The 16,816-nt window shown below is 38.3% G+C and overlaps 3 protein-coding genes and 1 long non-coding RNA gene across 4 annotated transcripts; 2 read left to right on the top strand and 2 right to left on the bottom strand.

Annotated features, from left to right (window-relative positions):
* Window positions 1-1,160: 1,160 nt before the first annotated feature.
* Window positions 1,161-2,468, top strand: LOC126607873 (stemmadenine O-acetyltransferase-like). Its single transcript, XM_050275575.1, has one exon. It carries the CDS (start codon window positions 1,161-1,163, stop codon window positions 2,466-2,468), a length of 1,308 nt encoding a protein of 435 aa, XP_050131532.1.
* Window positions 2,469-2,641: 173 nt separating this feature from the next.
* LOC126608441 (serine/threonine protein phosphatase 2A 57 kDa regulatory subunit B' theta isoform-like) lies at window positions 2,642-6,149 on the bottom strand. The gene is made up of 3 exons (XM_050276312.1): window positions 5,694-6,149; window positions 3,845-5,543; window positions 2,642-3,534 (listed from the first exon to the last, which is right to left on the bottom strand). Exons 2-3 carry the CDS (start codon window positions 5,054-5,056, stop codon window positions 3,178-3,180), a joined length of 1,569 nt encoding a protein of 522 aa, XP_050132269.1. The 5' UTR covers window positions 5,057-5,543; window positions 5,694-6,149; the 3' UTR covers window positions 2,642-3,177.
* A 1,238-nt stretch (window positions 6,150-7,387) lies between these two features.
* On the bottom strand, window positions 7,388-11,524 carry LOC126608656 (serine/threonine protein phosphatase 2A 57 kDa regulatory subunit B' theta isoform-like). Its single transcript, XM_050276615.1, has 3 exons — window positions 11,281-11,524; window positions 9,395-11,055; window positions 7,388-8,060 (listed from the first exon to the last, which is right to left on the bottom strand). The coding sequence occupies exons 2-3, from the start codon at window positions 10,598-10,600 to the stop codon at window positions 7,701-7,703; spliced, it is 1,566 nt and encodes a 521-aa protein (XP_050132572.1). The 5' UTR covers window positions 10,601-11,055; window positions 11,281-11,524; the 3' UTR covers window positions 7,388-7,700.
* Window positions 11,525-14,294: 2,770 nt separating this feature from the next.
* On the top strand, window positions 14,295-16,311 carry LOC126608709 (uncharacterized). The gene is made up of 3 exons (XR_007617947.1): window positions 14,295-14,479; window positions 14,562-14,667; window positions 16,082-16,311. It is a non-coding gene; the product is annotated as an uncharacterized LOC126608709 (long non-coding RNA).
* Window positions 16,312-16,816: the final 505 nt, after the last annotated feature.

The following is a 16,816-nucleotide window of genomic DNA, read 5'->3' as shown; positions in this document are numbered from 1 at the left end:
GAAATTGTCAAGATGCACTTTGACCATACGCATATGCCACACGAGAGGTCGAAACAAAATTACAGAAATAAAAAGACCATAACTACCCACCAAATGCATACTAACTGTTTTTGTATATTTTTCAGGATGTACAGGACACATTTCTCACAATTGTTCATTCTGATAACAGAAACGGGAATTTGTTGTGAGGCCCAAAGGACATTGAACTTCAACGATGTGGCTTGTCTGTATTTCGAGTTGCACCTCATAAATCGTTCTTGTAAAATATCAGGCAAAACAGAAAAATTTGAGACATCTAATTGAGTTCAAAGAAACTGACGAACATTGTGGCCTAAGAAACGTTGAAATTTCATCGTGACACTCGAATGGGCAAATTATTTCAGATTAAATTGAATTTTTGTAAGGATGATATGTGGATCAAGACTTGCAACATAGATGATTAAGCTAATTGAAGTTCGATGCGAAGTGGGTCCCATAACTATCCCTATTTTTTCCAAAGTGCAAATATATATTGGTCGTTTCAGTTTTCCAAATAGCTTGTAGAAAACCGCTTTTGTAAAAAGTTATCAGGCGATATAAGGAATTTTTTCAATACAACCGTTATTGGAGGATGAAGAACGAACTTAAGACCTCGGATGTAAAAGCAATTTAAGAAAACCGAAAGCAATTATGATCGACCAAAACTTATCAGAACTCTCCAAGAAGCAATCTCATTTCTAATAAAAATTACATAGAGTGGTTTTTAATTAAAACACTTAAAAAGCAAAAGTTCTTCTACGAAAAGTGCTTCTTGTAGAAGCAATCCGAATGGATATCTCCTATCAATGGCTTGTTTGTCCAACACGATTAACGTGTAATCTACGGCCAAATCTTCCAGCCTTCTAGTAAGCTTAAACAGGTTTCCAAATCATCTCCAAGCTCAACAAGCAGTTAGTTGGTTGAAACTTTATCAACCAAGGGGATTAAAATCAACAATTAGTTTCTCTAACAATAGAATAGCTGCTTATAAATAGAGAGTTTCGATAACAGATTAACTGTAATCAGTTAATTTCGCTATAATTAGCGATCTTCGTCTCAAAGCTGAACAATGTAAATTCTATGAGAAATCCGCTGTGATTATTCTTTCTCCGGAGCTGCAATTCCTACGTTAAAAGGTCAAAATGCAGATGAAGATTGAGATAGTCTCTGAAGATCAATGTAAACCATCATCTCCGACTCCAGACCACCTTAAGAGCTACAAACTCTCTCTGCTAGATCAGATAGCTCCTATCTTTTACGTGCCCGTCGTTCTCTTCTACTCAGCTTCTGAAAACATTGACGATACCACCATTGTCGATAGGCTGAAGAAATCTTTATCCGAAACCTTGACCTGTTTTTACCCTTTGGCCGGAAGGATTGAGGGTAACGCATCCGTGGATTGTGAAGATGGAGTTGTTGTCTTCACAAAAGCTAGAGCTCACATTCAGCTCTCTGAGATACTAAAAACTCCAGAAATGGATTTAGTGCAACAACTTCTTCCACTTGATCCCTACAATATTAGAACAGACAAGGCGGTTGCAGCCATGGCCGTCCAATTGAACCGTTTTGACTGCGGTGGCATGGGCATTGGGATCTGCCTTTCGCACAAGATCGCAGATGGTGCAACATTGTCTTCGTTCCTTGATGCTTGGGCAACAAGGTCACGTGGTATTTCAGAAAACATCACTCCCTCCCTAAATTCAGCCACCATGTTTCCACCTAGGGACAAAGAAATCTTCATGCCAACCAATTTGATCAAGAGAGAAAATATCGTGACAAAGAGGTTTGTGTTTGATGCATCCAGCTTAGCCAAGCTGAAAGTCAAAGCATCCAAGGGTTTGTGCACGGACGACCGTGCTCCTACTCGTGTGGAAGCTCTGACAGCCCTTATATGCAAGTCTAGCATGAATACGAAGAATGGTACATTGGGTAAGGGCAGGCCATCAATGGCGATATCCCATGTGGTGAATTTAAGGGAACGAATGGCTCCACCTTTGCCAGAGCATTCTTTTGGTAATATCTGGCGGTTTGCTGTTGCATCCATAATGAACGACGAAAGCAACCCAGAGTTGCATGACTTCGTGGTTCGATTAAGAAAAGTAATAAGGAAGATCGATGATGATTATGTGAGGAAACTGCAAGGTGAAGATGGGTTTACACATGCTTGTGAGCCTCTAAAAGAAACCAGTGAATTGGTCTCCGAAGGAGAGGTTGAGTTTTTCAGGTTCAGCAGTTGGATTAGGTTTTCCCTATACAACACTGATTTTGGATGGGGAAAACCCACCTGGGCATGCATTCCTAATGTGCCCATCAAGAATGTTGTCATACTGTTGAGCAGTAGCTCGGGTGACGGAATAGAGGCATGGGTGACCTTGGACGAGGAAGACATGGCTAAATTTGAACGTGATCACGAGCTTCTAGAATTTGTTTCTGTGGCACCAAGCTCATAAACCTATGTAGCTAGGTTCATGTCTTCCAGCCAGTCCTATGCTTCAAGTGGTTGATGTTCGTAGTTTACACATTTGTAAATTACCATCATTTGGTTAGGAACATGTAACCGAAAGCACAAGTCCAGTAAATGCATATTAATGATGATGTAGGGCCTAAGAACATTCATCGCAAATAAAGCCAATCAGATATATTAATATATTAAAAAATTCACACGCAAATAGATCTTTCTGAGATCCACGGAAAGATATTATACACGTACAGAAACGAGACTAAGTAGTTCAGTAAGTACTTCAAACCAATTAAATCAACTCCAAGTGAATAAAATTACCTGTACTTTGCAGCTTCTTTCATGTTAACCCTTATCGTCTATACCACTATGTTCACCGTGCTGAATATGTAATGCAGCTTCGAACTCCTGTTTTGTTGTTTTGTGCAAATGGTATCTGTGAAAATCCCTGAATTCCATTGCTGTGCAATGTTTCTGTTGAACGTTGGGTGAAGAAGCCAAAAATAGAGGGGCAAACAGAAAAGAGTATGGACAACTATCAATTAGTGTTCAACCTTTCACAGCACACAGCCACGCAATGCTCCCACACCCCCCCCCCCCACCCCCCCCCCCACCCCCCCCCCAAAAAAAAACAAAACGATCCAAATGCAGCAAAACAGAAACATGAGACCTTCTAACAGCATGAATATATCCCTCTACCATTAGCTTGAAGATGTTTGGATTGGACCCAAACGGTGACCAACTGCTTCACTGCTAACAGCATTTGAAGCAGCAACCTCTTCTAAGCGCTTCCAGGTGGCTTCATGTTTTGCTTTAATCTCCTCCTCTTTTGCTTCCTCTTCTTGAAATTTGAGCAAACACTCCTCAAATAGCTCAGGATCAACGTCGGAGTAGATTTTACGGATATTTAATGTCAAGCTCCGGGCCACTTGGTTCCAGTGGTTGCGGCCATTCTTCTCCAGGGCAGGAAAGATAATGGGCAATATGACTTTACAGTTTTCTCTGATTAAGTTCTCGATGTGATCATTGTTCCACAAGTACAAAGCCCTCTCTGCCACCTGTAAAAGCACACATCAGTCAGCTCAATCAAGGTTCTTGGTCAGCATATACATGGAATGTGAGCAAACAATTCAGAAGAACTTGCCTGAAAGTTCAATACGGAAGGAAATACAATAATAACGATCAAAGGTATAAACAAGAGTAAAACCAAACCAAAAATGGACAATACTTATCAGAATCAATAAAAGGTGACATGCAAAACTTTTGGGAGAGCAAGTGGAAGAGATGGGTTTCTCCAAACAGGCGTCAAATATTTGTAAGCACAAAGAAATAATAAATTAAATGAAGACACAGCTTAATAGTCAATACCTGAAAGTGTGAACTGCTCAAGCAACGAGATATTTGGCGGAATAGTGGTACCATACATTTCTGAAATTCTGCTGGCTGAGTTGCTTCTAAAGTTTCCTCGAGCTCACTTAGGAACATGACTTCCTTTGAACTATTTGTGATTGGCCAGTACTTTAACAACCCTCTTATAACAGTATCTGCAAGCCTGCAATCTTTCTCGACAAACTGTGAAATGCAGTAGGACAACTGCTGATGGTACATTTGTAAGCATCTTGGCTTGTGAAGGGGGATCAGAGCCTGAACTAGGAAAAGTTTGTGTTCTTCTTTAAGCGGAAGAGCAAATCCATTGATTATACTGCCCAAAACCTCTAAAAGCTCAGCAATCCCATTGTGCTTTTCTGTTTCAAAAATAAATCGGAAAAATATATTGTTGATCGCCTTCCTAATGAATGGGCGATGCGCCATAAATTTTCCATAGACACGATGCAGAATTGTTTTTAAGTACTCCCTTTCCCTGGGATCCTCAGAATCAAAGAGATCCAATAATTTGAGAACAAAAGACTGATCAATGTACTTCTTAGAAACCTTTGCATCTGTCTCAGGTGATGCAACAAACCTCAGAAAAAGTTCATATACAATCTGTAAGTGTGACCATGCAGGGTCCATCAAAGGCTCCTCCTCCTCCAAATCAAATCCTTCTAAAACCTTGTTCTCTCGGGGCTGTGGAGAGAACGACCTGAACAAATTTACACTCACCACCTTTACAACTTCTTGAACTATAATTTCAGTGAACTTACCATTTGCAGAGGTAACATAATCTACAAGCTCTAGCAACGTCTGCCGCTTGATGTCTTTTTCTCTCAGATTTTTCGTCGGGTCAGTGAAGTCAAACACTACACAACATAAGTTCAGCTTTTTCACAAACAAGTTATGCTTCTCGGAGTTGGGTACATCTCTAAACGCTGGAAATGCTTCATAAGAAGTTGTAACAGAATTCAGACTTGAGTTGACAAGTTGGGGGGGCTTGCTTCCATGGCCATATCCTAAATTTGAAGCAGAATCAAGGCCCGAAAGAGGTACTCTATTCGAATTAAGTGGCCTATTCCCTACATCACCACTTCTTGAACCTATGGAGGAAGCATTCAATGTAGGGGCAGATGAACCCCCAAACTCACGATTCTCGGCTGACTTAGACGGCTTCCTAGGAAGCTTACCAAATAAATTCTTGATCATGACTTCAGAAACAAATGATCTCAACCACAAATCCTGCCAAACCCTCAAAGCAGAACTGAACTGAAAATTCGATACCTCAAATGAAAGAATCAAACCAGATAGACACAACCCATTTCACCAATGAGGTACAAAATCAGCAGTATAAGAAATCGAAAACCCAGATAGAGACACCCATTTATGAAGATTAAATTACCCCCAAAAGTTCCCTTGTTTTCATGTATCATTCTCTTCTAGTAATTCTCCAATTTCTATATATATGTAACAACAAAGTAGAAGAATTTGACACCTTCTGAGGTCAAATTCAGTAACCCAGAAGCAGAAACTGATTTAAGTCAAAGTCCAATAAGCAAAGCTCTTGTCTTTAATCTACTTCCAGGTAAGGACAGCTTGAAGAACATATATATATGTGTGTGTGTGTGTGTGTGTATTTTACCAAATCAGCAGCCAAACCCAGATAGCTCTGCGACTGACACGATCTGGGTGCGATCTGAAAAACAAAGATAGCATTCCACAGATATCATTAACAACAAAATGATCAAAGGGAAAGTGATGCATAAAAGAAATATCTATAAGGTGCGAGCAAAAAAGCAAAAGGGTAAGAAACTAAATTGTGAAAAGATGAAATTTTTCTACTTACAGAATCAGCAGGAGTCTTGAGTAAGAGCAAGAAAGCAAAGAGCTTTTCTTTTACTAAATTCTGGGTCAGACGGAGAGAGAGAGAGAGAGAGAGAGAGAGAGAGAGAGAGAGAGAGAGGGAGAAGACAAGGTGATCAGAAGAATAGAACATTCAACAATTTCAGAGTCCTTACTAAATTCAACCTGTGAGAGAGTTTTGAAAGAAAGTAAAAGGAAAAGTTGGGAAAAGAGAAAAGGTAAAGGAACCAACGCCCTCTCTCTCTAACAAAAGCTTTCTCTCTCTAACTTGGACTTGGAGGGAGGGAGAGAGAGTTCTTGGGATTTTGACACAAGTGAGAGAGCAACATGAAAGAAAAGTCAGCCAACTCGCCGCCAACTCATCGAACCAGAATCTGAGTCTCGGTGTTTTTTTTTTTCCTTTGTTGGGATGTTTCCTGGTTTTATTTTAACAGCTCCAAAAAAAGAACAATATCTTCAGTGGAGTCTATGATATTGTCACTACCCTCTCCCTCTCCCTCTAGTTCCATGATGAGTCTTTTGACCAAACAGAAGAGCGATGTACCATTCTGTGTACCAATTACATTGAAAATTTTCTCTGTGATGAGGTTGTTTGTGATGAGGTTGTTTGAATTGAAGAACTCCTCCCCGGAGAATAAGTGAGCCTATTACGTCTTTTTTGGTTGAAAAATTATGAGTATTCAATCGGCAAATCAAAGGTTTGAAGAGAAGAACAAATTTAGTTTCATCTTTTCACCGCAGCTGCCCCCCACTCGTTTAGGCCAACGAGGTTTGGCTCAGGACCAATTTGGAATTGCTGTGTTTTTTAATAAATTGTTTGTGATGTGTTTTAAGAATAATTAGCTACAAAATAAAGCAATTGAGCGTTTGATAAATTGTAACTTTAAAAATTTTGAGAATATGAAAAGCAGTGTTAAAACAAGGTCTATAATGATAAGTAACATCATAGTTTAAAATTAATGAGCTTATTTCAGGAGTAAAAAATATTCTAAAGGCTCAACTCTGCTTTTTATTAAAGCAGCTTTTAAAACCAACTTATATGCTGCTTTTAAAAGTTGTTGTCCAAGAGTCATTGTTTTTAAAAATAAACAGTATATTTTATTTTTATCAAATATTTTTTTATAACTTAACTTTGAAGTGAAGTAATGTTTCGTGAAGAATGTATCGTCCACCAAGGTTGAGCCAAATAGTAAAAAAGTTAATCATATATCGTACATTGTTGCACAGTAAAATTTTCCTAGTACCAATCAAGCTCAAGACATTGTGATCTTTAATTGCATACAAAGCCAACAAGTTACGAGATTGTCAATTTTCTTCAGTATAATGAATACTCTTTTTACTCTCACCACCAATTTTAGGCATATCCACAACCTCAAGCCGGAAGGACTTACGTATGATACCTAACCATCAGATACCACCGGTATAGATTTACGTAAAAATTTACAGATCGCGCATCAATAAGAGCTGCTTACAATGAGACTCGAACCTTAGTGAGCAACACACAAGGCAGTGATCTTACCGACTGTGCCAACCCTCGTTGGCAATATAATGAATACCAAACGGGTGGAGGCAGCTGTGGTGAAAAGAGATGGAACTCAAGTTGTTATGTTCTTCTTTTCAAGCCTTTGATTTGCCGATTGAACACTCGTAATTTGTATCATGCAAATACCTAAGGGGTGGTAGAAGAATTATATTGTCTGTATATATTATAAGCAAAAGAAGAGCTAGAAAATTAACTTAACAAAACAATCAATGAGGCAGAATGTTTTCTTGGACTCTGGTTATCTGCCAGAACCATTTCCTAGCTACAACTACAACATACACAATGATCCTGCAATATTCAGTACCAGTGAGCAGTTAGCAAATATGAGCATTTCACCACCCGAACCACGTCACAATACTACGAATCCCGTTTTAAATGGATAGAAATTTGATGTCATTGTATTGTCAGCAAGTGTTCATTGTATTGTCAGCAAGTGTCTTGCTTCGGCTAAAGTGAAGTAGTGCGCGGAGGTGCTTTGCCAAAAACAAGCACAGCTTCGTTGCTCGCAGATTTCTTTGCAGCAACTTCTTCCAAGCGTTTCCATGTGGCTTCACGTCGTGCTGTAACCTCGCCATCCTTTGACTCGTCTTCCTGGAACTGGAGTAAGCATTCCTTGAACAGCTCGGGATCAAGCTCATTGAAAATTTTTCGGACATTTAGGGTCAAGCTATGAACAGCCTGGTTCCAATGGTTTCTAGCATTTTTCTCCAATGCAGGTAAGATAATGGGCAGTATAACTTTACGATTCTGTCTGATTAAGTTCTCAATGTGATCGTTGTTCCACAAAAATAAAGCTCTCTCTGCCACCTGACAAAACAAGGATTGATTGCATGAGATTCAAGAACGAAAGCTGCAATGGGAGGAAGCTATTTCCTCAAAGAGAAAACATGACATACAACACAAATAGGATTAAGTGCAGACTAATGTCAAAGTTCTATATAATTGGCTAGTATAAAACTTCCTGAGAAGGTTCGATCAGAAATTCATTTCACATTACTCATCCACTGCAAAGAGAATTCGTAGGCATAACCTTCAGTTTACTTCAGCTCTATTTCGTGCTGAATACTTGGTTAAACATTTTCCAAATTCATAGAGTGCCTTCTTTTATTGATAAGTCACAACCTGTTTAAAACATAACCATATCCTCAAGCCGACCAACTAAACAAATGGATAGGGTTTATTTCAACATTTATACTTTATGGGATTGACAGTGACATTGCGGTTTAAGTAAGAGCATCGTGAAACTAATTTTAACTGTCACATGAGATTCTTTTTAAAGTCTAAAATCCAACCAAAATGGAACATCCAACGAGCACCCAAATTTTGTTGACCAAAAAACAAGCACCAAAATTTCCTGGTACATTATCTAGATCCTCTCAACAGCCAACACCAATTGTTCTAAATCCTAAAACCATTTAGGGAAAAGAAATCAACCAAGTATTGTAGGACGACTTCTTTGACCCATGTGATCTATGAGATACTAGCTAACCCATCAACTATCGGTCATGAAGTTGGCTGAGAATGGAATTTTACTCATTATCTTATGTTAGGCTTATTTCAACTTTTAAGGTGGAATACCAATATGCATCCTCACATTCAAACACCAATTGCTAGACTTGAGAAAGTACCGAAGAGAACTCAACAAACATAAATCTTCCTGACAAAAGTCCTAAAATTAAAATGACAATACAGGAAAGGGCAGGGCTAACAAGTAAAATCCAACTAGAAAGATTTAAGAGTTTTCCTTTGGCTGACAGAAAGGATCCAAGGTTTAGATGACTTAATTAGAACATCAGTGATTAACAAAGAAAAACATTGCCAAAAAAACCCTCACTTAAAAAATAACATACATGGAAAGACAAGTAAATATTGATCACCGACAATATGGGAACCTAAGATATAACTGCAGAACAATTTGAACTACTGAGGTGTCTAAATTTACCAGCCAAAGATGGAAAGAGAAGAAAATTTACATGAGCAACACACTTATGATTATATGTATCACATTCAACATGGACAAGAAAGATAACAGTGCACAACTTGAGTATCATTCATGTGGCAGACCAAAAGCAAGTTAGAAAGAGAAAAAGTGCACCAAACAGCTTATAGGAAATACTGAAAGCAGAGAAAGAACCTGCTACCTGAAAGTGAGAACTGTTCAAACAATGAGCAATCTGGCGAAATAGGGGAACCATGCACCGCTGGAACTCAGATGGCTGAGTTGCTTCCAACACTTCTTCCAACTCACTTAGGAACAATACTTCCTTTGAACTATTAGTGATAGGCCAGTACTTCAGTAAACCCCTTACGACAGTATCAGCAAGCTTGCAATCTTTCTCTACAAATTGCATAATGCAGTAAGATAACTGCTGATGGTACATAGCTAAGCATTTTGGCTTATGCAGGGGAATTAAAGCCCGAACGAGGAACAATTTATGTTCTTCTTTCAGTGGTAGAGCAAACCCATTTATAATACTGCCCAAAATTTCTAGGAGTTCAGAAATCCCATTATGCTTCTCGGTCTCAAAGATGAAACGATAAAAGATGTTGTTAATAGCCTTCCTAATGAATGGGCGATGCACCATAAATTTTCCATAAACTCGGTGCAGTATTGTTTTCAAATACTCTCTTTCTCTAGGATCTTCAGAGTCAAAAAGATCCAGCAACTTGAGAATGAATGAGTGATCAACAAATCTTTTAGCTAATTTTGCATCTGTCTCAGGTGATGCGACAAACCTTAACAATAACTCATACACTACTTGCAAATGTGGCCACGCAGGATCCATTGAAGGTTCCTCCTCTTCCAAATCAAAGCCTTCTGCAACTTTATTCTCACGTGGCTGTGGGGTGAACGCCCTAAACATATTTGCAGACACCATGTTTATGAGTTCTTGCATAAGAGGTTCTGAAAATTTACTGTTTGGTTTAGTCACATAATCCACCAGCTCTAACAGTGTCTGCCGCTTGATCTCCTTTTCTTTCAGGTGCTTTGTTGGGTCCGTGAAGTCAAATACAACACAGCACAAACTCAGCTTTTTAATGAATAAGCTCTGCTTCTCTGCGTTTGGAACATCTCTAAATCCAGGCAATGCTTCATAAGAAGAGATTGCGAAGCCATTCGGCTTCATATTTGCACCCCTCGCACTCTTGTTGCTGTAACTTTTCACCACATCAGCAACAGCATTTCCGGATGGGAAAGATGTAGTCAAATTCCCAGACTTACTGGTCCCTAAATCACTGCTTCTTGAACTGGTGGGAGGATTCGAATACAATGTCTGGGCTCCATCACGATTTTCAGCATTCTTAGAAGACTTCCGGGGAAGCTTGTTTAGTATCTGTCTCAACATAATTCATACAAAAAACAAAACTCCACCCTCTCAAAGCTCAGCACCGGTATCTAAAGTTCCAAAAGCTTTTTGCAAAAACACTCCCAGGGCAACTGAGTCACACAGCTTTCGTAAATAATATAATCTTAGGCTACCCAGAAGCTTATTCAATTCCTATATTTCTGAAAACAATGCAATAAAGGGGGCCAAGTACCCCCCTTTTCATCCGAAAACTAAAAACCCGACTCGCTTATCTAACACGACAGATCACACCACGCCCTTATTTTCCCAATCTCAATCACCCAACAAACAAAATCCCATTTAGCTTTCTGCCATTGTTAGGAAAAACAAAAACACCCCACAAAAATTCAAACTTTCTGCTTAAAATCGAAAACCCAGATGCCAAAAGCCACTCTAAACTCAAAAAATAAAGCACAAACTTTCCAGATTCAATTCACGAATCCCAACTCCCTGCCCTGTTCATCCAAATCAAAAGAGGAAAAACAAAAACAAAATCAGAGTGCGCAATCACCACATTATTCACCTTCCCAATGCTCCAAAAACAAATTGAAAAACTAGAAAATCAAAAGAAAAAATAAACAAAGCAAAAGGCACATGCAACAAGTACAGGAAACAGGAAGAATAAACAAAACCCAGATGAGAAGAATGAAGAATTTCGGGGTTGGTTGGGTGATACTCACGAGTTTACGAAAGAAGGGACTCGGCCTTCGTTACTATCCACCATTATTCTCGTTGTAGTTTGTTGACTGAACAAATCAAATATTTGTTGAGGTTTTCTTATTATTTTCCCTCTTGTGATTTGATTGATTCAGTCTCTATTCACCTTTGCCTCGCAAAACTTTTGGTCAATTTTCTCTCTCTCTCTCTCTGATTTTTTCTTCGACTCCTTTCTGGACTTCTTCCCAGCAAACCCGATACACACACCACACCAGCCCGTTATTTAAATTCAATCTCATCGGGTCTTTTTCCTTTCTTTTTAACTATGCGGTGTGATATCCACACATTTTATTTTACTTCTCATACATCTTCTTAATTTTCGGTCGTTGGATTGGATGAATTGAAGAAAATCAACGGACATAAATTATCAAATGGTGCGTGAGAAGTAAAATAGGGTATGTGGATAGCACATCCCTTAACTATTTGTTTCCTATTTTCTTTTGGTTCAAACTTCAAAGTAGTTTAACGTCTGACCTATTATTTATGATTAAAGGAAAATACTACTACATCGTAGTATTAGTTGGCATGTCTAACATTAGTTATTTACGTATATGATATGCTTACTCATCCAGAATTAGAATCGTAATCATTTTGATTCTTGATTTCATCATCTTATCAAACATCTTATCAAACGTAAGTATTAAAATTATTCAAGTATATTCTTATGTGTTTTACTAACACATACGAAATCTAAAGACGTATGAAATCAGAGTAAGTCTAATAAGTAAAACCACAAATCAGATAATCTAAGAGCCAAAATTGATCTGATTCCTTTTTCTTACTTTTCTTATTCCCAGTGGATCTAAGTTCTAACCATAAAATCTCTAACCCAAGCAAGCGCTTTTGCTTCCTAATTTCAGTGTGTTGGGTGAGGACATATGCTAGCTTTCCCAAGTACTACTTAATGACGAACAATATTTGCTACTAAACCACGTTTAGTAGTCAATGAATGGTTTAGATTGGATTACTCACTAATTCAGATACATTGAACAAAGAGAAGATAAATTAATCGTGACGGAAGCTTAACCTTTTAACTGACACCAAACGAGACCAATGATGAATAAAACATCACTTCCAAAATAAAAAAATGGACGTCACGTATGCAGTTTCTTAACCTGATCTTACTACAAAAATTTCTAAATCTATAAGGGCAGACCAACGGTTAAAAATTTCAAAGTAAGACTCTTTGAAACACCATAAAAATTTTCATAATGAAAAAAAAAAGTACCAAGAATTAATTGTCACATAATTCATTTCAAGAGAGAAAAGGAGCAGCCCGGGTGGAAATATTCAATCTTCAACTCAGCTTGCAACGCCAAGTCAACAGTCAACGCACAAGGTGATCTTCTGGATTAGTCAGATATGGCAAATTGTGATTAAATTCTCTCACTGCCAATAATTTCTTCATTTTATTCATTATTTTGGATGCACTAGCACGCAAATCAATTTTCAGGTATGAACAGGTAGGGTGGGTTCAGTACGGTTACCGTATCAAAACCCTCGTACCAATTATCGTACCAAACTTTCGGTTTGGTAAAATCTATTACCAATACCATACCAAACTTTCGGTATACCGAAGTTCAGTATTGTCAAATGTTCGGTTGGCATGGTATGGCAATGGTAATTGCCACTTTGTTTTGGAACAAAATTTGTTTTGGCTTTTTTAACCCAATTCAAGTGCAAAACTTTTTTATTGTACCTTTATCTAATACTTTGTAGCCTAAATTCATCTATTATTCATCATTCACAATTCACACACACAATAATTCAAATGATGCATCAAGATTCATGATGAAAACTAAGTTTACAATCCAAATAGAAGCTACGAACCAAAACAAATAGAAGTTTCCCCCATGCTAAAGATCGTCTCTATCCTCCATTGGTTCAAACACACTTCTAGAACTTTCCCAATGTATTCTCCCTTATGACCTGTGATCTTTATAAAGTTTATAATCCGTTTGTGCAACTTTCATTCCCTATCCATGAAGTGAGCGGTAACTACCATGTAGTTAATGTTTTGTACCGATGTCCAAGTATCGGTTGTAATACTTACCCTTTGATTATGCATTGCTTCAAATAACTTAGACTTCTCCAACACATATAAATCACACACACTAGCCGCAATCTTCTTCCTATTTGGAATCTTGAACCGAGGTTGAGCCTCTTTCATCATATCAAATTATTAGAATATTATAAATATGTGTTATATAATTATATATTATATAATTTATAAATTATATATTATATTATATGTTCGGCACGGTAAGGTAATACCTTGGTAATGATATCCATTACCAATACCGTACCATGAAATTTCGGTACGGTACAATACCGTACCATTACCGATTGGCACAAAAAATTTGGCACAAAATCGGTATGGTACGGTTGGTAATTCGGTTGGCACGGCAATTTGGCAAAAAAATCCACCCCTATGAACAGGAAGGGGCAGTCGTTTAAGCAACAAGTCTTCCATATTCAAGAAGGCTTTTTAGCCAAAATGATATTGCCTAACACATAACTTTGGTCTATGAGATTTAAAATCAATAGAAGTGGTCTCTTAGATTGTCTACCGTCCATAATAGTCCTTCCATTAAAAAACTCTTTTAAGTGATGCCTGAGCTTTTTAATGGAATAACCAAAATTATGAATAGTGGACAATCTCAAAGATCAAAGTTATGTGTTATGCAAATCTTAGGGATCAAAATTATGTGTTTTGCTAATCTCAGGACCAAAGTTACGTGTTATACCCTCAACTTAACAAAAAAATTTAAAGGAATGACCAAAATAATAGATAGTGGACAATCTCATGGACTACTTCTGTTACAACCACCCCCAAATAATTGTATTATTTGTTATTTTCACCCCCCCCAACTGCCACGTGGCAGCCATCTAACTCACCCTTCTTTTCTCTCTTTTTGTCCCCCCCCCCAGACTTCTCTCTTCTTCCTCTCTCCCTCTGTACTCTGTCTCTCTCAACTCTCCCGTAACTCTCTCTCAACTCTCCCATGCCTCTCTCCCTCAACCTCTCGCATCACTCTCTTCCTTTAAACACTAGGACCATGTCACCATCGAGGAGGCTCGCAACGAGCCCAGGACCCCTGCCCTACGAGTTCGACGGCACGGGGCAAAGCTCCGGCGAACCTTTTCTTTTTTTCCGTTGGGGTAAGTCATGAATATCTCATTCTCTCTCTTAGAGTGATGTTTGGTTGTGTTTTCTAAATCAAATCCTTCCCTTTTTACATAGGTTTTGCCTCGGAATCGAATTGGGTTGAGCACACCCATTTTCCGGCGAACCCGTGAGCTTCGAGGGCATTTCCGGTCGCCTCCGACCGTGTTACGATTATTGGAAGGTAGCAATCTCTTCCTCTCCTCTTGTTCTTCATGTTCGTACTTAGATCGGAGCCTAGAGCCCTTGTTTTCAGGTGACCGGAGCTGTAGCAGCTCTAGCCTTCTTTTTTCTCGGCAAACCAGGCCTCTCAAGCCGTTTAGAACCACCTTCGGGCCTTAAGCCCATTATGCTTCAGCCCAAAACCCCAGCCCGTTTCTTTTTATTTTTAGTTTATTTGTTTTTAAAAACCCAAAGGGCCTTGGGCCGGTTTTTGGTTAAAGGGCTTAAAGCCCAGCCTTTTATTTTGTGAGGCCTTTAGGCCTTTGTGGTGTGTGTGTGTTGTGATGGCCAGCCTTGGTGCAGCCCGTGTGTGTGTGTGTGTGTGTTTATATGCATGCCATGCATGCATGTGCATGTCGTGCTTGTGTGTGTGTGTGTTTGTGGTGTGTGTGTTTGGGCTTAAGCCCAGACCCCCTTTCCTCACCCTAAAGCCTTTTTACCCTAAAACCTTACAATTCTAAAACCTATTAGGGCCAAACCCAATTTCCTTATTTTATTTAGTTAAAGTCCAATCTTTTATAAAATCCTTTTTATTTATTTATTACATTTTTGTGCTTAGGTAAAGTTGCTAGTAGAGAAATTCTTAATCCTTATTCGCGCGACTCTTCTGCTAAGGAATATTTGTGAGTGGACCCTTTATAAAATTACATGATTTTATAAATTAATTGCATAAATGATTAGCATGCCTACGAACTTATGATTCGATTTATGATAAGCATGTTTATTGAATATGTTGATTTTCGTCTCGTGTTTTTGGTGATGAATTACTTGTTAGCCTATTTTGAGCTATATTTTAATATATCGTATTTTCTATAAAAACCATGATCTGGTAGATTATCTGATGGATGACGATAGGATGCTAGAACATGTTTTAGAAACCCCTCTTTATAGTATATACGATGGATGACTTTATACTATGAAGTGGTTATTTATGAGAGGCGAAACTATTTGTGCGTACCTAGAGGACACTATGCCGCCTGGGATGAGGATCTGGTGTTGGCATTTAGGTCGGGAGTTGGTAATCCCTAGCTACGGGCTGAGGGACATGGAGCAGGCATTGGGTCGGGAGTTGGTAATCTCTGGCTACGGGCACAGAGACCACGGAGCAAGTATTGGGCTGGGAGTTATATTATTCAGTGATCTTTCTAGCAGCACACCGCGCTTACAAGACGATTTATGATATGTTTACTGTTTTGATTTCCGCGATATGACTTTTGAGATATTTTGGGGCATGCTATGATTTTTATTAAATCCATCACTTATTATGCTAGTAGTTTTCATTATTAAATTGTTGGGGTTAGTATCTTGATAACTGTTTTATTATTATCGTATATATAAACTTGGTCCACTCACCTTTGTTTTGCGCCCCCATTCAGGTCATAGAAACAAGGACTACGAGAAGACATACGAGGCATTCCCCTACCAGTATCACTCACTTGTGTGATATCTTGTAATGATCTTTCCTTTTTGTAAATCTTGTTTTACATTGTGTCTGGTTCACTCTAGACACTTCCTTGAACTTTGTTTATTACTCTTAAATTCTTATGTTGTTCATGAATATTTTCTTCTAATCATTTCTCTTATAATCAATTAATGGTTTTCGTCACCCTCAGGTGTCGGTCAGCATGTGTCTATCCTGGTATTCGAGGAATATCAGGGTCGGGGCGTGTCAACTTCTATTGATTTTAAATATCAAGAATATGTGTTATACAAATCTCTGGGACCATTTTGACTAAAAAGCCTATTAAAGAAAGGAGATGCTAGGAAGACCAACTACTTAGACCAAATTTCGTAAACCATATGAGGTGATTGTTGACGATAAAATTAGAGTTGTTTTATTGGCACCTCACACATTAATGAATACACCCCACATAAAATTTTAATATCAAATGCCTTTTATGCCTAATATGAAATTACTTATATGCCCTCATTCTTATTTTTCTCACTACTTTTGTTTTTGGGTTATTCTAATCATCCGTTTCTAAAAATTTGCCAATAATTTCATCCGGGTTTTGTTCAAAATGATTTAAAACCCCTCTTTTTTTAGGAAATTTTGGTGTTGGATATGTGGGGTTCTGTAAAAAATGGTAACAGTAAATTTGGGTTTCTGC

Source organism: Malus sylvestris, chromosome 16 (assembly GCF_916048215.2).
Source record: "Malus sylvestris chromosome 16, drMalSylv7.2, whole genome shotgun sequence".
NCBI classification, from domain to species: Eukaryota; Viridiplantae; Streptophyta; class Magnoliopsida; order Rosales; family Rosaceae; genus Malus; species Malus sylvestris.
Note: the sequence above shows the minus strand (reverse complement) of the source record. Positions and strands in the feature narration are given on the sequence as shown.

Coding starts and splice junctions, on each gene's coding strand:
- LOC126607873 (XM_050275575.1), top strand. CDS start 1,161: ATGCAGATGAAGATTGAGATAGTCTCTGAAGATCAATGTAAACCATCA.
- LOC126608441 (XM_050276312.1), bottom strand. CDS start 5,056: ATGATCAAGAATTTATTTGGTAAGCTTCCTAGGAAGCCGTCTAAGTCA. Junction 3,535..3,844: donor TGAGCAGTTCACACTTTCAG/GTATTGACTATT, acceptor GTGCTTTTACAG/GTGGCAGAGAGGGCTTTGTA.
- LOC126608656 (XM_050276615.1), bottom strand. CDS start 10,600: ATGTTGAGACAGATACTAAACAAGCTTCCCCGGAAGTCTTCTAAGAAT. Junction 8,061..9,394: donor TGAACAGTTCTCACTTTCAG/GTAGCAGGTTCT, acceptor TTGTTTTGTCAG/GTGGCAGAGAGAGCTTTATT.